Below are 23,814 nucleotides of genomic sequence, written 5' to 3'. Positions count from 1 at the left end.
GCCAGGTCTAGCTGGTTCCAGTGTGAACGTGGGCAGTATTCCCGGGAACCTCCTGCACCAAGCCTCTGCTGGGAAAAGCCATCCAGGATGCCCGGAAGTACGGCTGGAAGTTTGAGAAACAGGGTGAGATTTGGAGAGGGTCTGGGGCTGCAGTTACAGTGCAGGATATGTATTTGGGGCATCAGTTCTATTATAGTCTAGATATGTATCTTATTCCATTGAATCAATATTGAATGTGTGTGTCTTTAGTTATTTGCATCCTATCCAGAGTTTAAATGCTAGTGGTTGATTAGATGTGTGCGTTGCTATGTGTTATAATGGTCTGTTGTTATGTGTTATTATGGCCTGTAGTGTCCCATGGCGGGGGTGAAATGGTGGAGGCGGTACAACAACATGTGAAGTCTGTGAGCTTCGAGCTGAGGAGGGAGCTGAGGGACAGTGATGTCACCTACCTGAACGCCCATGGAGAGATACTGGAGCCACACACTGTACAGGTCAGCATGGGGGAGGGGCTTCTGGACAGGTGAGAATAATGGGAGTAGAGGGAGGTCTGGACAGTTGGACAGGGTGGTGGTGGGTGTAGTGTACAGCTAAGCACGAGGAAGCAGCTTGGATAGGGGAATTCAAGCAAGGATTCTCTGTGTTTCCTCATCGGATTTCGATAGTAACGACCCTGGTCAGTGATGTCATGTCACTCTGTGGCTGTTATCCAATCAGGCGACAAGATGTCAACGGGTGGAGGACCTATCACACAGCAGAGACACTCGTCATCGCCACGGGGGACAGGGCACAATACCTGAACATACAGTTGAGGTTGGAAGTTTACATACACTTAGGTTGGAGTTATTAAAACTCATTTTTCAACCACTCCACACATTTCTTGTTAACAAACTATAGTTTTGGCAAGTTGGTTAGGACATCTACTTTGTGCATGACACAAGTAATTTTTCCAACATTTGTTTACAGACAGATTATTTCACTTATAATTCACTGTATCACAATACCAGTGGGTCAGAAGTTTACATACACTAAGTTGACTGTGCCTTTAAACAGCTTGGAAAATTCTAGAACATGATGTCATGGCTTTAGAAGCTTCTGACGGGCTAATTGACATAATTTGAGTCAATTGGAGGTGTACCTGTGGATGTATTTCGAGGCCTACCTTCAAACTCAGTGCCTCTTTGCTTGACATCACGGGAAAATCATCCACACAAGTCTGGTTCATCCTTGGGAGCAATTTCCAAAGGTCTGAAAGTACCATGTTCATCTGTACAAACAATAGTACGCAAGTATAAACACCATGGGACCAGCCGTCATACCGCTCAGGAAGGAGACGCGTTCTGTCTCCTAGAGATTAATGTACTTTAGTACAAAAAGTGCAAATCAATCCCAGAACAACAGCAAAGGACCTTGTGAAGATGCTGGAGGAAACAGGTACAAAATGATCTATATCCACAGTAAAACCGCCATAAAAAAAGCCAGACTACTGTTTGCAACTGCACATGGGGTCAAAGATCATATTTTTTGGAGAAATGTCCTCTGGTCTGATGAAACATAAATATAACTGTTTGGCCATAATGACCATCATTATGTTTGAAGGAAAAAGGGGGAGGCTTGCAAGCCGAAGAACACCATCCCAACTGTGAAGCACGGGAATGGCAGCATCATGTTGTGTGGGTGTTTTGCTGCAGGAGGGACTGGTATCTTCACAAAATAGATGGCATCATGAGGCAGGAAAATTATGTGGATATATTGAAGCAACATCTCAAGACATTAGTCAGGAAGTTAAAGCTTGGTCGCAAATGGGTCTTCCAAATGGACAATGACCTCAAGCATACTTCCAAAGTTGTGGCAAAATGGCTTAAGGACAACAAAGTCAAGGTATTGGAGTGGCCATCACAAAGCCCTGACCTCAATCCTATTGAAAATTTGTGGGCAGAACTGAGAAACGCATGTGAGCAAGGAGGCCTACAAACCTGTCTCAGTTACACCAGCTCTATCAGGAGGAATGGGCCAAAATTCACTCAACTTATTGTGGGAAGCTTGTGGAAGGCTACCCGAAACGTTTGACCCAAGTTAAACAATTTAAAGGCAATGCTACCAAATACTAATTGAGTGTATGTACACTTCTGACCCACTGGGAATGTGATGAAAGAAATAAAAGCTGAAAAAAATCATTCTCTCTACTATTATTCTGACATTTCACATTCTTAAAATAAAGTGGTGATCCTAACTGACCTAAGACAGGGAATTATTACTAGGATTAAATGTCAGGAATTGTGAATAACTGAGTTTAAATGTATTTGGCTAAGGTGTATGTAAACTTCTGACTTCAACTGTATGTGTTTGGGATTTTCGTGCTATACTTTAAATGTCTTTACTCTTTGAGGGTATTCTCTTTCCTTTAAAGCAGGGATAGGCAACTCCAAAACACAGCTGATTAAACCAATTATTGGAGTCAGGTGTGTTAGCTGGGGCAAAAGCACGACACCAGTCAGGCCTTGGAGGACTGGAGGACTTGGTTGCCCTTCCCTGTTCTAGAGGAACACTTCTCCATGTTCATTCAACTTTTTCCACCCTGTATAGGCATATTTGTGTGTGTTTTTTCTGTATATTATAGTGTGTATGTGTTCTGTCACCTCCACAGGAGCGTGTGGTAGGTCTCCATTTGATGGGGCCCAGTGCAGGGGAGGTGATCCAGGGCTTTGCTGTGGCTCTGAGGTGTGGTCTGATCAAACAGCAGCTGGACACCACTGTAGGACACCACTGTGGGACTCCACTCTGTTTGTGCCCAGGTCAGTACGCCAGTTTCCTTTCCTCTCCATTGCACTAACTAATGTATGGTGAACAATCCGGCACAAAATGGCCACCGTATATTATCAAAAGTCCAGCAGTCCCAGATCAACTGTCTCTGATGGTTTGCTTGCTGCTAATGCTCCCTGTGTGAATTATTCATAGACTTACATTACAAACCACATCACACACAGTCCATTTCCTATAGAGCTAATACAGGATGGAGCCCTCAGACCAATGTTCTTCTGGGCTGCTTTTCACTCTCCTGACACTTTGAAAACTTTCGTAAGACTTCAATAGACTGTTTAATGGAGTTTGTAGAAAACTTTAGTTTCCAACAGCAGGGAAGATGGGATTTGAGAAGTGTGATATGGCACATTAATGGTTCACAGAGGTTTTATAACAGTAGTGCTGGGTGGGGTGGGTTTTTGTTTGGAAAGTGTCTGAACTTCACACACACACGTTTTCTTTCTCTTGAAAGGATGTTGAGTCTGTGTTGTTAAATGGTTATTAATTATGTGTCTCTCCCTCAGGTGTTGACCAAACTGACAGTAACTCAGTGTGCCACTGACACCATGATGGTCAGAGGGAACTGCTGAGGTTAGCCCCCTTCTGTCAATCACTGTTGTCCAAGGCAACGGTACAGATAGCAGGGAGAAGCCAGTCAGAACATCCTCATTGTTGTGTGACGGGCAGCTATCAGCCGTCTAATGACCTCTGAGTCCGGAGCCTGATTGACAGGTGGGCGGGGACTGACACTGTTGCTGCTGGCCCTAGACACTGGGGTCACTTCCTGTTTCCATGTTTTTTTCTTCTCTTTTAAACTCTTTCTTTTGCCATATTAATGAACCAAACTTTGATATTAACCTGTGAGGGCACCTCTGACACTTTTCAACTGTGAACTCTGCAGTCCTTATGAATACTCATTAGTCTGTGACTGTACTGACAGTTTAATGGCTGCTGAGTAGCGATAAAGCCCTGATTGAGCATTTAAATACTGTAGAAACACAGTTCATGCTTTTATGCAGGGTTCTGTAGCTACGGGCTGAAGGGATTTAAGTGCCATAATGTAATGTAATGAACAGATCGAGATTAAACTATTATCAGAATGAAGAAATATTCATTAATAAAATGCTCTTACTTTTAATTAAAGGAAGTGGTTCATATGGGATACATTAACCTAAGACTACAATCTCTCTGTCTTTTTCTCTCTCTCTCTCACTATCTCCATTTGTCATTCTCTCTGTCTCAGTTCTGCAGGACATAGTGACTGACTTAAACACTGTGATGAATATTCACAGGGATCATTACTAAGGTCTCTCATACTAATGGGAGGAGAGACAGGGGCAAAAGGCTACAACACCTAGAAAGATATAGAACCCCCCCCCTAATAAGGCTATTATCATCCATCACTTCAGACACAAATGTTACCTACAATTCAGAGTAAGCACGTGTGTGTGCATGCGTGCATGCATGTGTTTGCGCTGCATCTCTCTCTTTTATGCCGACACTTTTTCACCTGTCAGCACATAATCACCAGGATATGTCCCCATGGAACATTGTAGAGGCATGCTTCACTAACAATTTAGTTCTGCTTGAGGAATACATGTTTTATTACTGCTTACAGTTCAGCTTGTCCTCTAGACAACCTTGCTGTTTATTCCTTATGCAGACACATTGAGCATTCAGAGACTGATGTACCAATAAGGGGAAGTACACCAGTCTACAAACGCTATTAGAATAGAATTAGATCAATAGAAGGAAAGCGGAACAGTGTCTGTCTGGAGATGTATTTGATATCACCCAGAACAAGTTATTAGGAATACCATTCATCTATGTCTCTAATTGTCCTAGTTATAATCATATTGATACATTGATTCACATGTTTGTCATTTTGCTTTGGGATCTTTTCAGAAGTTGTTTCCATTGGTTTTTAGAATAGATCACTGTGGACTTGCTCAATAAAGATCCACAGTGAAGGTGTCCTAATACCCATAAAACCTAGCAGTCAAACAGGAAAATGGTTCCAATCGTTTTTCCACCATTCATTTTTCGGCTGTGTTTCATGTAGGCTTACCCTGGCGTGACATTTTGATTACCATGTAAATCTCTTTCAGACAAGCCCCACGTTTTTTGCAAAAATATTCTACATTTTATTTTTTGGGGTGGGGGGGTTGCCTGTTTTGCATGTTATTTTGGCATTAATATGTGTCACATATCAGTTTGCAAACAATGTGAAAGAAAATATAGAAATATCATTGAGTTAATAAAGCTGCATACAAACATAGTTTATTTTTTGTTTTCTTGAAAAAGTGTGTTCTGTGGGGCAAGCCAGCAGAAAATACGGAGCGTTGCGCTGTGATTGGCTTAGTATTCTGTCACTCATGGGGACACTATTTCACCGTGAAGTCTAACTGCGGATTTTGAAAATTCTAGCCCTTTGGGTGCTGCCATAGAGTTACATTAAAAGTGCCCATCCAAGAAGGCTCAAGGACACAGGTAAAATGTGACCAAATCATACTTTCAAAAACTTAGCTAGCAGTCATCATCATGAATCAAGTTGACAGTCTATTGGCAAATCCTTTTCAATCCTTGTCATATAAAGAGAAATAAGGAAGAGAAATTATAGATCAAAGGTATCGGTGCTCATCGGCCATTGGACATAAACATTACACAACAAGTTGGAAATCTCAAATTCAACAATGAGTGGTTTGGAAGGAAGTGAACAAAGCATAACAAGGTGTGTCCAAAAAATATATTGTATGCTGCTGTATAAATTATGTAATATGCCAGGGAGATATGTATACTGTAGCTAAGAAAGTAATACTAAGTGTATGTTCTGTAGTAAGCTGTTAGTAGCCCATGTGCCTCACGCTAATCATTTGGTCCCTTTTCCCCTCTTAATTTCACCTACTGTTCGGACTCTGTGATGCACATGTAGCCTATAGCCTGTTTTAGAGAAATGTAATCATTGAATATTGTAAGAGTTTTCATTGTCTGCTTATATACCCCCGTTATTTATCCTACTGTTCTGACTTGGTGTACAGGGAGAATACTGTAAGAATGGCCCATGCTCTGAATTCTGTCGCTGTACATTTCAAAAGTGCTGAACAAATAGTTATATTGACAATATCCGTCCTAGCTCGCTCATGAATGTCTTAATCTAAATTACAGATTGCCTCTTATCTGCTCGTCCCCTTATGCCATAATTTGTACATCTCAAATGTCAGTAGAAACCACAAACAAGTCAGCCATATCAGCTATGATTTTAAGAAGGCAGTAAATGAGGCTGAATGAACTGTTTCACTGCCAGACAAGGCTCCGCTGATAGCCAGTTGTAGCAGTGGTAAGGTGTTGGGACTGCTGTTGGGACAGCTTTATGTAGGTCCTAACAGTTTGTGGGCACCGTTTGTCACCGTTTTAATGCAATAAATATATTGTTTAGTGTAGTGTTGTGTAGTGGCTTTGCTGGCATGCATAATTAGTTTAATTTTTTTTGTTTGCCCCACCAAGATTTACATGCAAAAATTGCCACTGATGATGACTCACACTGTGGTACTCTATGGCAGGGTTTACCAAACTTGGTCCCTGGGCAACTGGATGCACGTTTTGGTTTTTGCCCTAGCAATGCACAGCTGATTCAAATAATCAAAGCTTGATGATGAGTTGATTATTTGAATCAGCTGTGTAGTGCTAAGGGAAAAACCCAAACTCTTTGCTATGGCTACTTTGGAAAAAAATAAAAAAATTGTCAACCACTGACACTAGGTGGTGCTATAATACCCATACCCGTAGTATTGAGGAATTACTACATTGGCATACCGTATCCTCCTATGGCCTCTGCAAGACTGGCAAGGAAACGTCCAACGGGTAAAATGTGTCAATTTTAGCCATATCATATTCAGGTAAAACACATATATATAACTCTCACTAGCCTGATTTGACAACATTATTTGATTGAAATTCAATCAACTCAATTGATTTGTCTTGCAATTAAATTATCTAAATATGGTATTCCCATCACTAGACTTGAACAATAACCATCTATCTAATCTATAGATGCGCACAATTCAATTAGCTACGCACATTTACTCACAAACTGAACCACAAACCATTTCCATACACGAACGCCGGTTTGTACAGTAGCCTACGTTATGTAATCTCTGTTATAATGAACAGTTTCACTATGTCTGGGTTATGTCAGCGGCATCGATCTACTTCTCTGTTAGTGTTTGCCTGTTCTTGCTGTGAGAGGAATTCATCCACACAGTACTTCTCTTACACAGTCACTCACTCAGATGGTGATAATTCATCCTTCCATAAATAATCGTATTACAAGGGGGAAACACTTAGACATATTTAGACACATACAAAAATAAATATATAGCAATGTGGTATAAAACCATTCATTTCTCAATGTGCGACGCGGTTTCTTTTACTCGTCTACCTTGCTCATCGCCTTTGGGCGCGCTCATTTTCTGTTGCAAAAGGGGGCAGAATCGTTGTCTTGCTTCCCCTGTAGTTTAGGAGGGAGGGACGAATAGTACAGTCCAGAGTGAAGGCATTGAGCTCATTGAGTAGCGGACAATTGCAGTGAGTATCACCATCAGTACCACAACGGCACGCCAAGCCCCGGTGCTCAGACCGACCGACCTCCACACAGAAAATCCGCCACAGTCATTCCCTGCCAGCCATGAAACAGACTCTGCTCGAGCTGATGAGGATGAGCAGAATATGCCGGATGGTACTCGCCACTTGTTTGGGATCTTTTATTCTGGTCATCTTTTATTTCCAAAGTATGTTCCAACCAGGTAGGTAGGATCTCTGTCTCTCTCGAATTTGTTGTGTGTTGTGTTCATTGATCTGTGACGTCCTCACTGCTGCCCAGTGCCCACTCTGTTGTGGCATGTTGATATCGATGTATTTGTTGACTGTGTTGAATCATGCATTTTATAAATAATTACAAGGTTGTAACAGCCATCTATCCGGCGGACGCGTAATTCCATCCTGTGTCGCCGAGGTTCGGAAATAATTTGTTGCCTGTTTTAGGTCAAACACTATCACATAGATTGTGCGTTTATGCAATTGATCGTATAGGCTATTGTGCCAGAATCAGTAATATCTTGGGAAACGAGCACGACATGTGTGTTTTGAGATTGCGGTATGCATTGCCTGTAGTCGCGGGCGTTTTCGCTGGTATGGATGGATGGATGGATGCATTTTGTCTCCCTCCAGTCAGTTTGGCTGAAGTGGACCCTGTGCCACTGCCACGGTACAGTTCGCCCGCGTCCGTACAGTAGAGGCTCTGTACCATGAATCAAAGAGCCCTGCTTTCAGACGCGCAATGATCGCACTGTACAAACAGCAAAATGCCTCAATATTGACCTACAACAGGTTTACTGTAAAGACAAATTATTTCTGAGCAACTGTGTGGCGCTGTTAAATTCCTCCCATGACTGAAACGGTTTAATTTGAGCTCCTGTTCCATGCCATGGTCCAGGATCAGAGAGGTGGCAAAAATACACTTTTTTTTTTAGAAAGGGACGTCTGAGAGAAAAAAAGCGTGATTTTAATGACCTCAATTATATTGAACACTTTGGCTATGCTTTATTTCAATGTGGCCAAGTCTCTATTTGCGGTAGTAGGGAATATAGTGATGTAAATCATAACAGGGTATTTATTGTACCATGTAGATTTTTTACAGCCAAAGTGACCGTATTATTGCTAAATGGGATTTTGCACTAATACTTTATTCGTTCCCCTCCTTTGATTCAAAGTTGTGTCCGAAAAGTGAACAAGGTGGTAATGGATTTTATTGAAAGGAAGGGGAATATCAGCGAATGCATTGTACTAAAGAATAACCAAGTACTACTGCGTAAAACTCAAATTACCACGCCGTACTTCCACATAATTTGGTGGAATTTCTGAGGCCCCGGTTGTGAGTCATCGATGTAGGCTACACCCGCGACGGGGCTCCTCTCATCACTAGCCTACTGCACCTGAATGCGTGTCATCCCTATTCCGTTAACCATACAGCACCGCGGAGACTGTCACAGTATATGTGCGTTAGTGCGCACACAGATACTAGGGAATGTGGAGAAATGCTTTCCAGCGGTGATGCATGACTCCCCCTTCGACATTCTGTAGCTCCACAAAGACAAAAGGCTGAGGGGGTTGCTATAGCGAGCCTCTCCCAGGCATAGGGACCTATCTCGTTTTAGAAGAGGGGACATCAGAAAATGTTGCATGTAATTGTTTGTAAAGAATACATCTCTGACATATGAGAGAAAGCCCTGTGTAAGATGGTGTGTGTGTGTGTGTGTGTGTGTGTGTGTGTGTGTGTGTGTGTGTGTGTGTGTGTGTGTGTGTGTGTGTGTGTGTCAGTGGTTTAATGGTAGTGGGGTTTTGTGTCTGGGATTATGAAACGATTATATGGGTGAGACCAGGGATTGACATTAATAGTGGTCTGGCAAATTAAGTCTGATCTGAGGTTGCCCCATCAACGGCACGTGAACCAAACTGCACACAATTCCAGTAGCCTAAAACGGTTCTGTCTGGTTCCTGCCCAATGCTTAAGTGAATAACAGACAATGTCTGACATTTCGGTGTGTAATTGTGTTTATTTCTCTCCCTCTTGACCTCCCCTCCCCCCACTCACACACACAATACAGCCTAAGAACATGACAGACTGAACCCCTCTGGTCTTCCTGTAACAGTTCACGGCACACGGAAGTCCGAGGAGCGTTCCTCTGGTTCCGGAATGTTAGACTGCCTGGGAATCCTGTCTCGCCCCCCTGTGCAAACTCTCACCTCGTTTACAGGCCCTTTGAGGCCACGACCTCTAAACCAGACAGTAGAGAGAGACTCCTCATCTGGGTGTCTCAGTGTGGGCTCAACACACACACACACACACACACACACACACACAGTCACACACACACACACACACACACACACACACACACACACACACACACACACACACACACACACACACACACTTGCTCGCATGCGCACACGAGTGCAAACATGCACACACACTGGAAACACTCCAATGAAAGTGTTCTTCAAAGAGACAGATCCAGCTTGAGTCATAGTCCGTTGAGCTCAGTTGAAGCTTTGTGCCTCTGATAGATCATTCAGTGTCTGTATGAGGTTGCCTTCCACTGCAGGCAGCCTTTTAAAGGCATTAGGACTGGGACCAAAGGAGCAACAGCAGCTAATATGGATGTTTAGTTTAGTCAGTATTCTTTGGGTGAGCGGTGCCAGGGGGTATTTTGGAGAGACTGGGCATGACTGTCTGTGTGTGTGTTTGTGCACGTGTTTATACTGGGGCTCTGTTCAGTGTATTTTCTTGACTGTGTGTGAGTGGTGACCTGGTTGTGCACTCTGGCCTCAGTCACACACTCACGTTTCACATCCCCCATAATGCACCAGTGTGTCCAGACTAGAGCAGCCGAGCATGGACAGTGACATGACTCACTGACCTAATTTGGAACCCAGCTGAATTTTTGGGGAAGATTTCCATAGCGACGGACCTCAAAGAGAGCTAGGGGAGGGGGAAAAGGGGGTATGAGGCAGTCAGATGGAGTTTAGCGAAAAAGACTTGATCAAGAATGAGATGGCCAAAGCCTCTGGTGGAATTTATTTGGGAAACTCAAAATTCCTTACTGCTTGCTACCCCGGGACAGTAATGTAGGGTGGAACTGATACTGTGGGGAAGACGGCTGATCTGCAGACTGTGGTTACCTCATCCATAATCACTAGAGTTTGATGGTAGAATCCTTGACTTACATTCTAGAGCTCTACAGTGTCTCCCTTTGTGCATAGGAATTCAACGGCTTTTATCCCATTTGTGGGAATTCTAGAATTCATGTCCCCGTTTCTGTGCATGTGTTCTAGAACTGTCTCTTTTTTTGTGTTGTGGAATTCTCCAGCACAAAAGCTTATGATGTTATCCTGAACAGAGAAGAGATGACCTAGAGTGATAAAACAAGATTCTCTCTCTCTCTTCCTCTCTCTCCCTCTCTCTCTCTCCCTCCCTCTCTCTCTCTCTCTCTCTCTCTCTCTCTCTCTTCCTCTCTCTCTCTCTCTCTCTTTCTCTCTCTCTCTCTCTCTCTCTTCCTCTCTCTCTCTCTCTCTCTCTCTCTCTCTCTCTCTCTCTCTTTCTCTCTCTCTCTCTCTCTTCCTCTCTCTCCCTCTCTCTCTCTCTCTTCCTCTCTCTCTCTCTCTCTCTCTCTCTCTCTCTCTCTCTCTCTCTCTCTCTCTCAAAATTCAATTGAATTGGCTTTATTGGCATCGGAAACATGTTTGCATGTGGAATGGACAATAAACAAGGGAAATGAACAAGGGAAACATTACACTCACAAAAGTTATACAATTATATAGACATTTCAAATGTTATATTATTGGCTTTGTACGATGTTGTAACAATGTGCAAGTGGTTGAAGTATGAAAGGGGAAATACATCAACAGATGATTATACGTTGTAGTTACAATGTTGTTTGTGTTCCTCTGGTTGCCCTTTTCTCATGGCAACGGGCCACAGATCTTGCTGCTATGACTGCACACTGCGGTATTTCGCCTAACAGATATGGGAGTTTATCAATGTTTGATTTGTTTTCAAATTCATTGTGGGTCTATAATCTATGGGAAATATGTGTCCCTAATGTGGTCGTACAATTGGCAGGAGGTTAGGAAGTGTACCTCAGTTTCTACCTCATTCTGTGGGCAGTGTGCACATAGCCAGTCATTGCTCGAGAGACAGGTCTGCCTATGGTGGCCTCTCTCAATTGCAAGGCTATGCTCACGGAGTCTGTACATAGTCAAGGATTTTCTCAATTTAGGGACAGTCACAGTGGTCAGGTATTCTCCCTCTGTGTCCTCTCTGTTTAGTGCCAGATAGCATTCCAATTTACTCTGTTTTTTCAAATAGTTATGTTTTTGCTTTCTCATAATTTGGTCGGGTCTAAATTAATTTATATCCTGGGGCTCTGTGGGGTCAGTTTGTGTTTGTGAACAGAGCCCCAGAACCAGCTGGTTTAGGGGACTCTTCTCTAGGTTAATCTCTCTGTAGGTGAGGGTTTTGGGGTGGAATGTGTGGGCATCGCTTCCCTTTAGGTGGTTGTAGAATTAAACAGCTCTTTTCATGAGTTTGATAACTAACGCATGTAGTCCTAATTCTGCTCAGCATGCATTGTTTGGGGTTTTGCAGGATTCTGCATGCAGAGTCTCAATTGGGTGTTTGTCCCATTTTGTGAATTCTTGGTTGGTGAGACCTCACAACTGTAGAAGGCAATGAGTTCGATAACGTAACTTTTTTTAGCCACATCCTAATTTGGATGTTGAGTTTTATTTTCCTTTTTATGGCACAGAAGGCTCTTCTTGCCTTGTCTCTTTGATCATTCACATCCTTGTGGAAGTTATCTATGATAACTTGAGGTGTTGAGGTGTTGATGTGTTGAGGTATGAATAGGTTTTTGTTTGATCTAGGACAATGGTGTCTAGATGGAATTTGTATTTGTGGTCCTGGCAACTGGACCTTTTTTGAACACCATTATTTTGGTCATACTGAGATTTACTGTCAGGGCCCAGGTCTGGCAGAATCATTGCAGAAGATCTAGGTGCTGCTGTAGGCCCTCCTAGGTTGGGGACAGAAGCACCAGATCATCAGCAAATAGTAGACATTTGACTTCAGATTCTAGTAGGGGGAGGCCCGGTGCTGTAGACTGTTCTAGTGCCCTCACCAATTCGTTCATATATATATGTTGAAGGGGGTAGGGCTCAAGCTGCATCCCTGTTTCACCCCACAGCCCTTTGGAAAGAAATGTGTGTTTTTATGCCAATTTTAACCGCACACTTGTTGTTTGTGTACATGGATTTTATAATATTGTATGTTTTTCCCCCAACACTGCTTTCCATCAATTTGTATAGCAGACCCTCATGCCAAATTGAGTGAAAGGCTTTTTTGAAATCAACAAAGCATGAGAAGACTTTGTCTTTGTTTTGGTTTGTTTGTCAATTAGGGTTTGTAGGGTGAATATGTGGTCTGTCGTATGGTAATTTGGTAAAAAGCCAATTTGACATTTGCTCAGTACATTGTTTTCACTGAGGAAATGTACAAGTCTGCTGTTAATGATAATGCAGAGGATTTTCCCAAGGTTGCTGTGACCCATATCCCACGGTAGTAATTGGGGTCAAATATGTCTCTACTTTTGTGGATTGGGGTGATCAGTCCTCGGTTCCAAATATCAGGGAACATACCAGAGCTGAGGATGATGTAAAGAGTTTTAGTATAGCCAGTTGGAATTTGTGGTCTGTATATTTGATCATTTAATTTAGGATACCATCAACACCACAGGCCTGTTAGGGTTGGAGGGTTTGCAATTTGTCCTGTAGTTCATTAAATGTAGTTGGAGAATCCAGTGGGTGTTGGTAGTCTTTATCAGTTGATTCTAAGATTTGTATTTGATCATGTACAGTATTTTCTTGCTGTTTGTTCTTTGTTGTAGAGCCAAAAAGATTGGAGGAGTGGTTTACTCATACATCTCCATTTTGGATAGATAATTCTTTGTGTTGTTGTTGTTTATTTAGTGTGTCCCAATTTTCCCACAAGTGGTTAGATTCTATGGATTCTTCAATTACATTGAGCTGATTTCTGAAGTGCTGTTCCTTCTTTTTTCATAGTGTATTTCTGTATTGTTTTAGTGATTCACCATAATGAAGGAGTAGGCTCAGGTTTTCTGGGTCTCTATAGTTGTGGTTGGATTGGTTTCTCAATATATTTCTTAGGTTTTTGCATTCTTCATCAAAACATTTGTCATTGTTGTTAATTTTCTTAGGTTGTCTACTTGACATTTTTAGATTTCATAGGGAAGCTGAGAGGTAAAATATACTGTTCAGGTTTTCTACTGCCAAGTTTATACCTTCACTATAATAGTGACATGTTTTGTCCAGGAAGTTGTCTAAAAGGGTTTGAATTTGTTGTTGCCTAATTGTTTTTTGGTAGGTTTCTACACTACTTTCCCTCCATCTATAGCATTTCTTAATATTATTCAGTTCCTTTGGCATTGATGCCTCATGATTGAGTATAGCTCTCTTCAAGTAGACTGTGATTTTGCTGTGATCTGATAGGGGTGTCAGTGGACTGACTGTGAATGCTCTGAGAGACTCTGGGTTGAGGTCAGTGATAAAGTAATATACAGTACTACTGCCAAGGGATGAGCTGTAGGTGTACCTACCATAGGAGTCTCCTCGAAGCCTACCATTAACTATGTACAGACCCTGCGTGCGACAAAGCTGCAGGAGTTGTGACACGTTTTTGCTGGTTGTTTTGTCATTGTTGTGTCTAGGGGGACATATTTGGGAGGGAATGCTGTCACCTCCATGTAGGTGTTTGTCCCCCTGTGTGCTAAGAGTGTCAGGTTCTTATCCAGTTCTGGCATTTAGGTCGCCACAGACTAGTACATGTCCCTGGGCCTGGAAATGGTTGATCTCCCACTCTAGGATGGGGAAGCTGTCATCGTTAAAGTATAGGGGTTCTATTGGGGGGATATAGGTAGCACACATGAGGACATTGTTCTCTGTTGAGATAAGTTTCTTATTAATTTCTAGCCAGATGTAAAATGTTTCTGTTTTGACTCATTTAATAGAGTGGGATTTATATATTTTTTTAAATTTAACTATGCAAGTCAGTTAAGAACAAATTCTTATTTTCAATGACAGCCTAGGAACAGTGGGTTAACTGCCTGTTCAGGAGCAGAACAACATATTTTTACCTTGTCAGCTTGGGGATTTGATATTGCAACCATTTTGGTTACTAGTCCAACTCTCTAACCACTAGGCTACCTGCACTATACCAAGTCTCTTTCCTGTTTCACACCTGGTAGTTTGGTGGATGGGACTACCAACTCTGTAACCTAGAGGGCAACCAGCGGGTCCATGTCCTCTATACCACCCACCTGGTAGTTTGGTGGATGGGACTACCAACTCTTGTAACCTAGAGGGCGTTCAGTGGGTCCATCTCCTCTATACCACCCACCTGGTAGTTTGGTGGATGGGACTATCTACTCTGTAACCTAGAGGGCAACCAGTGGGTCCGTGTCCTCTATACCACCCACCTGGTAGTGTGGTGGATGGGACTACTAGCTCTCTGTAACCTAGAGGGCGTTCAGTGGGTCCGTGTCCTCTATACCATGTTTCTTGTAGGATAACAATGTCTATATTTCCAATTTGGGTGGGGATGTGGTTGTATCCTGGGTGTACGTCCTTTTGGTGTGGATCCTATTGGTTCAGATCCTCTGGGGGTGTCCGTTTCTCTGTTGCTCCTGTATGAGGTGCTGGGGCTGCGGTTGAGGGTGATGTCCTTCAGGGTCCTGGTGAAGGTGGGGACTGCTGCCTTGTAGCGGTGGGCCTGGTCACAAAGGCTGTTCAAGTCCAAGGTGGAGTGATGAGCCAGGTAAACATTTGGTTTTGAGGCACAGTCCCGGGAAATGCTTGCATTCACCCGCGGTGTGGTGTCAGCGTGAAAGTCTTTTCCTGGTAGCAGGGTGGAGATAACCACTTGTGCGTTGGGGAAGAGGCTTTTTCAAACACTCCCTTGAATGCTGTGGCCACCCTTTCCTGCTGGGCTCTCAGGTCGTTTGTGCCTGTGTCTATTATGATGTGGCTGGGGGACCCTAGTCTGTCCTCTAACAGCAGCTCCAGGGCACGCCGGTTGTTGGGACACCAGGGTTTAGTCACTTGGTGTTTTGGAAAAAGTTTCCTCTCATCAATGTATTTCCCATTAGAGTCAACGAGGAGCACAATCTCTGGCTTTTGTGTGTCCTCAGTGGGTGTGGGTTTGTTGTCAGAAGAGCTATCCAGTGGGCTCTCTCTCTCGCTACTCTTTCTCTTCTCCCTCTCTCTCTCTCTCTCCGCCTGTCTCTCTCACTCGCCCTCTCCCAACCCCATTGTCCTGTATCCTCGCTCTCTCCTCTGCCTGTGAGTGTGTATTGTGGGAGCGTATCCCGGACGTCCTGTTGGTGTGATCTGAGTGGGTTTGTTGTTTTCCTCAGCAGCTTGGCTCCCAAGGCCTTGGATCAAACATCCCGGAGGTGCATGAAGGATGGGGAAGGACCATGACATTGTGGCTCTGTCCACACACAGTGAACTGTGCCCTATTTATGCTGTATATTTCGTTGGCCTGTGGTGCTCCAGTTCAGGGCCCATGACTGTGTTCCGTCTGGACTTTTGGCCAGGCAGCCGCAAGGTTGATAGCCATGTGTTGGAGAGTCTGGACTTCATTACAGGGGACTGCCACTGGGTTACTGACAGCCACACACACACACACACGGACACACACATGCGCTCTGATAATGCAGTCATTAAGTAATTAACAGCTATAGACATCCTTTAGCACAGAACAACTCATTTATAAGGGCGACAATAGACAGATAGTCTTCTAGAAAGAGAGAGAGAGTGAGAAAGAGCCCCCTCTTCCCCCCTTACTTCCTGTGCCTCTGATAATCTGATCATGGGCCTCAAGTAAGAGGCCTCACAGCAGCAGTGGGTGTACACACACACACACACACACACACACACACACACACACACACACACACACACGACACGTTTACTGGTAGTACTGCGTATGGGAAAAAGGAAGTTAGCCTCCCCCTCAGAAACCACAGAGAAGACCAGTCGTCTCTCGGTGGTATCAGCAGTCTTTTATGTCTTTATGGTTTGTACTACTGTGAGAGAGACACATTCTCCCTGCCTGGTGAAACCAAGCTGTGTGGCCCAAACAGTGTTAAAGGGCAGATACTTAGTAAAGCCCTAGTAGGGTTTTGGAAGGAACTGTCATAAGAGTGGGAGTGTGTAGGTGTGATTGAGTAAAGGAGGGAGAGAGATAGAGGAAGAGACTGGGAGTGTGTAGATGTGATTGAGTAAAGGAGGGAGAGAGATAGAGGAAGAGACTGGGAGTGTGTAGGTGTGATTGAGTAAAGGAGGGAGAGAGATAGAGGAAGAGACTGGGAGTGTGTAGGTGTGATTGAGTAAAGGAGGGAGAGAGATAGAGGAAGATACTGGGAGTGTGTAGGTGTGATTGAGTAAAGGAGGGAGAGAGATAGAGGAAGAGACTGGGAGTGTGTAGGTGTGATTGAGTAAAGGAGGAAGAGAGATAGAGGAAGAGAGTGGGACACACACACACACATCGTTGAGTGAAAGGTGCTGTGTCTAATGGTGCAGACCTCTCTATTTAACAGACGAGGGGCTCACAGATGTTCAGGGGTTTCTCTCAACCCCCAACAATAATTTCCTCCCTGATACGAGGTGGATATGGAAGGGGGGATGTTAATGATGGAAAATGTCTGCTTAAGTGGCGTTTTCTACATGTCAACATCTGGTTGCCACATATCGTAAACCGTTAGAGGGCTTGCCTCTGATTGAAGGGCACATTAACCAGTCTGCCTAGGTTCTGTTGATCTCAGCAAACCTCTTCCGTTCTCTGTTGTTACTGGGCGGTTTCAACACCTGAGTGTTGCTGGAACGTCAGACTAAGAGAGATGTGAATGTAATCACGCTGCCTCCTGCCGATAAATATTGATTTGGTTGTTATGTTTTAGTCCCTGGGCGGTTAGCAGGTTAACTGCAGGTTAACACGTGAAGTTAACCACATTTGGGCATTATTAGCGGTTGTGCGCTGGAGAGAGGGATAGAGGAGGGTGCTGGATCATTTTTGGGTGGTGACAGCATGGTCCGTCGATGATGTGAAGTGCTGCTCAGCCTCTCAGACAGACTCACAGCTAAGGTGTGTGTGTCAGCTGCGTACGTGTCTGAACATATTGGTCCTTCCTTTTTTGTTGTCAACTTGTGTGAGTCAATTTGTTTCAGAGAAGAAATGTGTGTGTGTGTATGTGTGTGTGTGTTAGACAAAGAGAGAGTTTGTTGCCCAGTAGCCGTTTCTTTTCGGGTGAGTGCTCAGTTTAGTCCCGAGTCCCTGGTCTACCAGCAAGCTGGGAGCATGGAGCAGCACATTGATTTAGTCATTAGAGTGAGTAACAGCCATGGCAAAGCCGTCTGCAGTCTGCTGCCTTAAGACCAAGAACACCAAAGCAGGACCGTTAGGGTACAGGGTACTTAGCCTGGTTCCAGATTTGCTTGTGTTGTCTTGTCCACTCTCATTGTCTGTGAAGATGAACATAGGTGTTGGCAAGACATCTCTAACAGGTCTGGGATCAGACTATAATGACCACAGGCGCTATAATGACCACAGGAGAGTTATCTCGGGTAACCCAGAACTAAAATCGTGCGTAATTGGTCAGATGCTCGATTAAGTTCTAGGTCCATACATATAACGAGAATCGGAAGTTATGGGCAAGTCTATGGGTCAAATGTCCCCGCACCTTCAAAATTCAATAGACGCTAAAAATCTCAATTTTTTTTCCAAGTCCGCATGCCATAATTAATGCTGCTCGTTGTCTCATGACAGATATACGGTGCCATTTATGTTTACGCAGTCTGTCTATGAGAGGTTATCAACAGAGCACAAACAGGTCTGGGACCAGGCTATACAGTGTAGACTCAGGGCTGTAGACTGCATGGTGGCTGTGAAGGAGTGAGTGAATCATGGTTTTAATTAAATGGAGGAGGTCTCAGTCACTATGTCTCATTAAGTGGCTCTGAGAGGAACATTCAACGGGCTGCACTATGGCTAATGGGAAACATCTGAAACATACACACTCATTCCAAAATAATGGGCATTAATATGGAGTTGGCTCCCCCTTTTCTGCTATAACAGCCTCCACTCTTCTGGGAAGGTTTTCCACTAGATGTTGGAACGTTTCTGCGGGGGCATTGTCATGCTGAAACAGGAAAGGGCCTTCCCCAAACTGTTGCCACAAAGTTGGTAGAACAGAATCATCTAGAATGTCATTGTATGCTGTTGCGTTAAGATTTCCCTTCACTGCACAGTTGGCACTATGCATTGGGGCAGGTAGCGTTCTCCTGGCATCCGCCAAACCCAGATTGGTCCGTCTGACTGCCAGATGGTGAAGCGTGATTCATCACTCCAGAGAACGCGTTTCCACTCCTCCAGAGTCCAATGGCGGCGAGCTTTACACCACTCCAGTCGACGCTTGGCATTGAGCATGGTGATCTTAGGCTTGCGTGCGGCTGCTCGGCCATGGAAACCCATTTCATGAAGCTCCTGACGAACAGTTCTTGTGCTGACGTTGCACCCGAGCAGTGAGTGTTACGCTACTCGCTTCAGCACTCAGCGGTCCCATTCTGTGAGCTTGTGTGGCCTTCGCGGCTGAGCCGTTGTTGCTCCTAGACGTTTCCACTTCACAACAACAGCACTTAAAGTGGACTGGGGCAGCTATAGAGGGCAGAAATTTGACGAACTGACTTGTTGGAAAGGTGGCTTCCTATGACGGTGACATGTTAAAAGACACTGAGGTTTTCAGTAAGGCCATTCTACTGTTAATGTTTGTCTATGGAGATTGCATGGCTGTGTGCTCGATTTTATACACCTGTCAGCAACGGGTGCAGCTGAAATCAAAGAATCCACTAATTTGAAGGGGTGTCCACATACTTTTATATATATAGTGTTTGTAACATTTGTTTAAACTCCATTGTCTGTATTCTGTCTCTAAATGTTGTGTATCACTAGCAGCACCATATCATCAAGTAACATTCTGAGTATGTCGTCTCTCACTAGCAGCACCATATCACCAAGTACAGTACAATTCTGAGTATGTGTAAATGTACCTAGTGAATAAAGTTGATTCTGATTCTGATCACACCGTGTCTGTCTGTATCCTCTGATTCTTTCATTCCACCCCCCCCCCCCCCCTCTCTCTCCCTATTTTTAGCCTCTCTATCAGGCCTTGAGTGAGTGTGTTAGTGGGTGTGGTACGTTCCAGCCTGGTTGTTCTGCCACTGCCAGCGCAGCTGGTTTTGCAATGCCAGGGGGAATGGTGGGCACCAACACCAGCCTGTGAGCCCACACCATGGCAGGTTACCAGATGGTCGCTAGGCTGGGCAGCGTGGCGCGACTCAAAGACCCCTCTCATGCCCGTCCAGGAAAAGGGAAGGAGGGCTGGACACATTGCCATCATAGAGGAACAAATAAAGCTCTCCTGACACACACACACACACACGTAACCCCATCTCCTCTCCAAATCAAAGTGCTGCCAGTCCAGGCTGAGAACATGGCGTCTGTGGTGTGACGTCTGGTCAGGTTATACCAGGACACAGTCACTCTGTCTAGACCAGAGAGAGAGCAGGAGAGAGGGAAGAGGGAGGAGAGAAGGAAATAGGGATCAGGAGAGAAGGAAAGAGGGAGGAGGGAAGGGAAGAGGGAGGAGAGAAAGGAAGAGGGAGGAGAGAAGGGAAGAGGGTAGGATGGAAAGAGGGAGGAGAGAAGGGAAGAGGGAGGAGAGAAGGGAAGAGGGAGGAGAGAAGGGAAGAGGGTAGAATGGAAAGAGGGACGATGACACAGGAGAGGGGAGAGGAGTATAGGTGAGAGATGGAGGGGTGGAGTGAGAGATGAGTAAAAGGCTGGATTGGGAAGTGTACGGGGTATGAGGATTTAGATGTTGAGAAACGAGTAGGAAGAAGATGGAGGAGAACGGTTGAGGAGAGGGGGTGATGACTGGAGAAGAGAAGAGAGAGGTAGATGAGATGTGGGGAAGAGAGTAGAGCTGTTGAGAGACTGCAGACTGCTGAGTTGTACCTGATCCCTAACCCAGCTTGCTCTGCCAAAACTCAGAGCTCCAGAGCCCAGCCTAGACAGTGACAAAGCCAGAAAGAGAAAGATGGAGAGAGTCTGAGGAGGACTTACACTGAGTGTACAAAACATGCTCTTTCCATGACATAGACTGACCAGGTAAATTCAGGTGAAAACTATGATCCCTTATTGAGGTCACCTGTTAAATCCACTTCAATCAGTGTAGATGAAGAAGGGGAGGAGACAGGTTAAAGAAGGATTTTTACACCTTGAGACAATTGAGACATGGATTGTGTATGTGTGCCATTTAGAGGGTGAATGGGCAAGACAAAAGGTTTGAGCACGGCATGGTAGTATGTGCCAGGTGCACCGGTTTGAGTCTGTCAAGAACTGCAACACCGCTGGGTTTTTCACCCTCAACAGTTTCCCTTGTGTATCAAGAATGGTCCACCACCCAAAGGACATCCAGTCAACTTGACACAACTGCGGGAAGCATTGGAGTCAACATGGACCAGCATCCCTGTGGAAAAGCTTTTGACACCTTGTAGAGTTCATGCCCCAACGAATTGAGGCTGTTCTGAGGGAAAGTGAGTGTTTTGTACACTCACTATACAGTGTATAACATCAGGCAGAGGCACGGAGGGAGATTTGATATGTCCTTTAAAGTGGTAGCCTACAATATGAACGGTCAGGTGAGTTATTACTCTCATTCTACCAATCTCTCCTTTAGTCTTGAGTGTTTAAAGGCTGTTCTGAGAACAGCTGTTAACATTAACAAGGAGAACCTGAGAGTCATCTGTCACCATCCGTCTGCGAGAATTTGTGTACATTTTCACCTAAAATGACCTACCCAAATCTAACTGCCTGTAGCTCAGGCCCTAAAATGACCTACCCAAATCTAACTGCCTGTAGCTCAGGCCCTAAAATGACCTACCCAAATCTAACTGCCTGTAGCTCAGGTCCTAAAATGACCTACCCAAATCTAACTGCCTGTAGCTCAGGCCCTAAAATGACCTATCCAAATCTAACTGCCTGTAGCTCAGGTCCTAAAATGACCTACCCAAATCTAACTGCCTGTAGCTCAGGCCCTAAAATGACCTACCCAAATCTAACTGCCTGTAGCTCAGGCCCTAAAATGACCTATCCAAATCTAACTGCCTGTAGCTCAGGCCCTAAAATGACCTACCCAAATCTAACTGCCTGTAGCTCAGGCCCTAAAATGACCTACCCAAATCTAACTGCCTGTAGCTCAGGCCCTAAAATGACCTACCCAAATCTAACTGCCTGTAGCTCAGGCCCTAAAATGACCTACCCAAATCTAACTGCCTGTAGCTCAGGCCCTAAAATGACCTACCCAAATCTAACTGCCTGTAGCTCAGGCCCTGAAGCAAGGATATGCATATTCTTGATACAATTTGAAAGGAAACACTTTTAAGTTTGTTGAAATGTGAAATGAATGAATGAGAATATAACACATTGGATCTGGTAAAATATAATACAAAGAGAAAAACAACCGTTTCTTTTTGTACCATCATCTTTGAAATACAAGAGAAGGCCATAATGTATTATTACAGCCGAGGGACAATTTCGATTTTGGCCACTAGATGGTAGCAGTGTATGTGCACATTTTTAGACTGATCTAATAAACCATTGCATTTCTGTTCAAAATGTTGTATCAAGACTGCCCAAACCTGCCTAATTGGTTTATTAGTAACTTTTCAAGTTCATTACTGTGCACTCTCTTCAAACAATAGCATGGTATTCTTTCACTGTAATAGCTACTTTAAATTGGACAGTGCAGTTAGATTAACAAGAATTGAACCTTTCTGACAATATCAGATATGTCTATGCCCTGGGAAAATGTTCTTGTTACTTCAACCTCATGCTAATCACATTAGCATACATTAGCTCAACTGTCCCGTGGGGGACCCACCGATCCTGTAGAGGAAGCATCTTCGTATTTCTTCACTTTCTCTTTCTGTTTTGCTCAGGGTCGACTGACACACACACACTCACACTACAGGACTATAATTTCGCCTGCTGTCTATTTTAAGAGGACGCAGTCTTCGATTGGACACACACTATAATTTGGTGGTGCAAGACTGCAGTACTGGAGAACAGCAGGCATTATATGTAACTGAGATCACGCTGAGAGAAGGATGGACAGACCATGTCCAAGGCAGACCAGACTACAGGTCTAAATGACTAAGTCACACAGTACTCCCCCGTTTTATCTTCCTCAGGAGAATGGTATGTCCCAGAGCAGAGAGTTTGGGTGCATGGAACAGAGGCAGCTGCTGATTGGCTGAATACCCATGGCGCGAGGTGGTTGGAGATGTCAACAAAGCAGCATGACAGAAATATATGCCAAGTTTTCTAACTACCGGTAGTTTCTTTGAGAAGATAATGTATATAAAGTGATATGTACATTTGAACAACAGCATAGATACAGCTATTTCACTTGTGCATGTCAAAAACCGAATGGCTACTGCTGCATCTGCTTCCACTGTTTTGAACAGATTAGATATTACTATTTAAAACGAGCAGCCAGCTCACGAACGAGCAAGTGTAGCAGGGAGGACAGTCCTAACTAGTTACCACAGCTACAACGCCATAAAGCCCTCCTATTTCTACAACTTAAAATGTTATTTTAAACCTAAACCTAAAACTAACCTTAACCCTAACATTAACCACACTGCTAACATTATGCCTAACCCCTCACCTTAAATATATTTTACAATATAAACAATTTTGGTGGTAACTAGTGGAAACCAGGGAGAACACAACAAACATGCAATAAGTGAAAACACATGACCTTACTGGAGATAGCTAGCTGACATAATCTCACCAATCATGATGCGCTAGCTAGTTAACTTTCCTAATGAAAAAACGTTATATTTTTTAGTTAGTCTTGTATTAGTTTAAGAATACTTGAAATCAGCATGGGAGCTAACTAGCTAGCAAACTACCATCTAGCTATAACTAGCTGATTATCAAAAGTAGATTAATTTAACAACAAAAAATGACCAAACGATTTCTAAATGTTTCAGAAAATGACTGTAACTGGGCTAATTCATTTGATCGTGCTTTGTGATACACACGTTTTATGCTGTTTTGGTTTACACAACATGTCACCCTGTGCCACCTACAGTAGAACCTAATGGTGGAAACAAAATTGGCCATGCTTTTTTGACCTACCAGATCTGCGATGAGAAGGTTCTAGATAGTGTATCCCTCTGTCCTTCGACTCTTGTTGGATGAAGTTGTCAGGTTTATCAGGTCCCAGGCTCCCATGACTGTTATTCTTTTTT

General features: G+C 43.9%; 1 protein-coding gene and 1 long non-coding RNA gene across 3 annotated transcripts in view; both read left to right on the top strand.

The window, feature by feature from the left end:
• The first annotated feature begins 1,377 nt into the window (after window positions 1-1,377).
• Window positions 1,378-4,238, top strand: LOC118938817. The gene is made up of 3 exons (XR_005036133.1): window positions 1,378-1,434; window positions 2,648-2,795; window positions 3,327-4,238. It is a non-coding gene; the product is annotated as an uncharacterized LOC118938817 (long non-coding RNA).
• A 3,120-nt stretch (window positions 4,239-7,358) lies between these two features.
• Window positions 7,359-23,814, top strand: part of LOC110490368 (carbohydrate sulfotransferase 11) — a 65,469-nt gene continuing 49,013 nt past the window's right edge. The window contains exon 1 of one of the 2 annotated variants that reach the window (XM_021563718.2): window positions 7,359-7,589. In XM_021563718.2, coding sequence (XP_021419393.1) covers window positions 7,487-7,589 — 103 coding nt within the window. In that variant the 5' untranslated portion in view covers window positions 7,359-7,486. Of the gene's footprint in view, window positions 7,605-23,814 lie in introns of both variants that reach the window. The other variant, XM_021563717.2, reaches the window with a different exon arrangement.

The sequence above is a fragment of the Oncorhynchus mykiss genome, chromosome 15, assembly GCF_013265735.2.
Source record: "Oncorhynchus mykiss isolate Arlee chromosome 15, USDA_OmykA_1.1, whole genome shotgun sequence".
In the NCBI taxonomy this organism is placed as follows: domain Eukaryota; kingdom Metazoa; phylum Chordata; class Actinopteri; order Salmoniformes; family Salmonidae; genus Oncorhynchus; species Oncorhynchus mykiss.
This window is presented reverse-complemented; position numbering and strand designations above follow the sequence as displayed.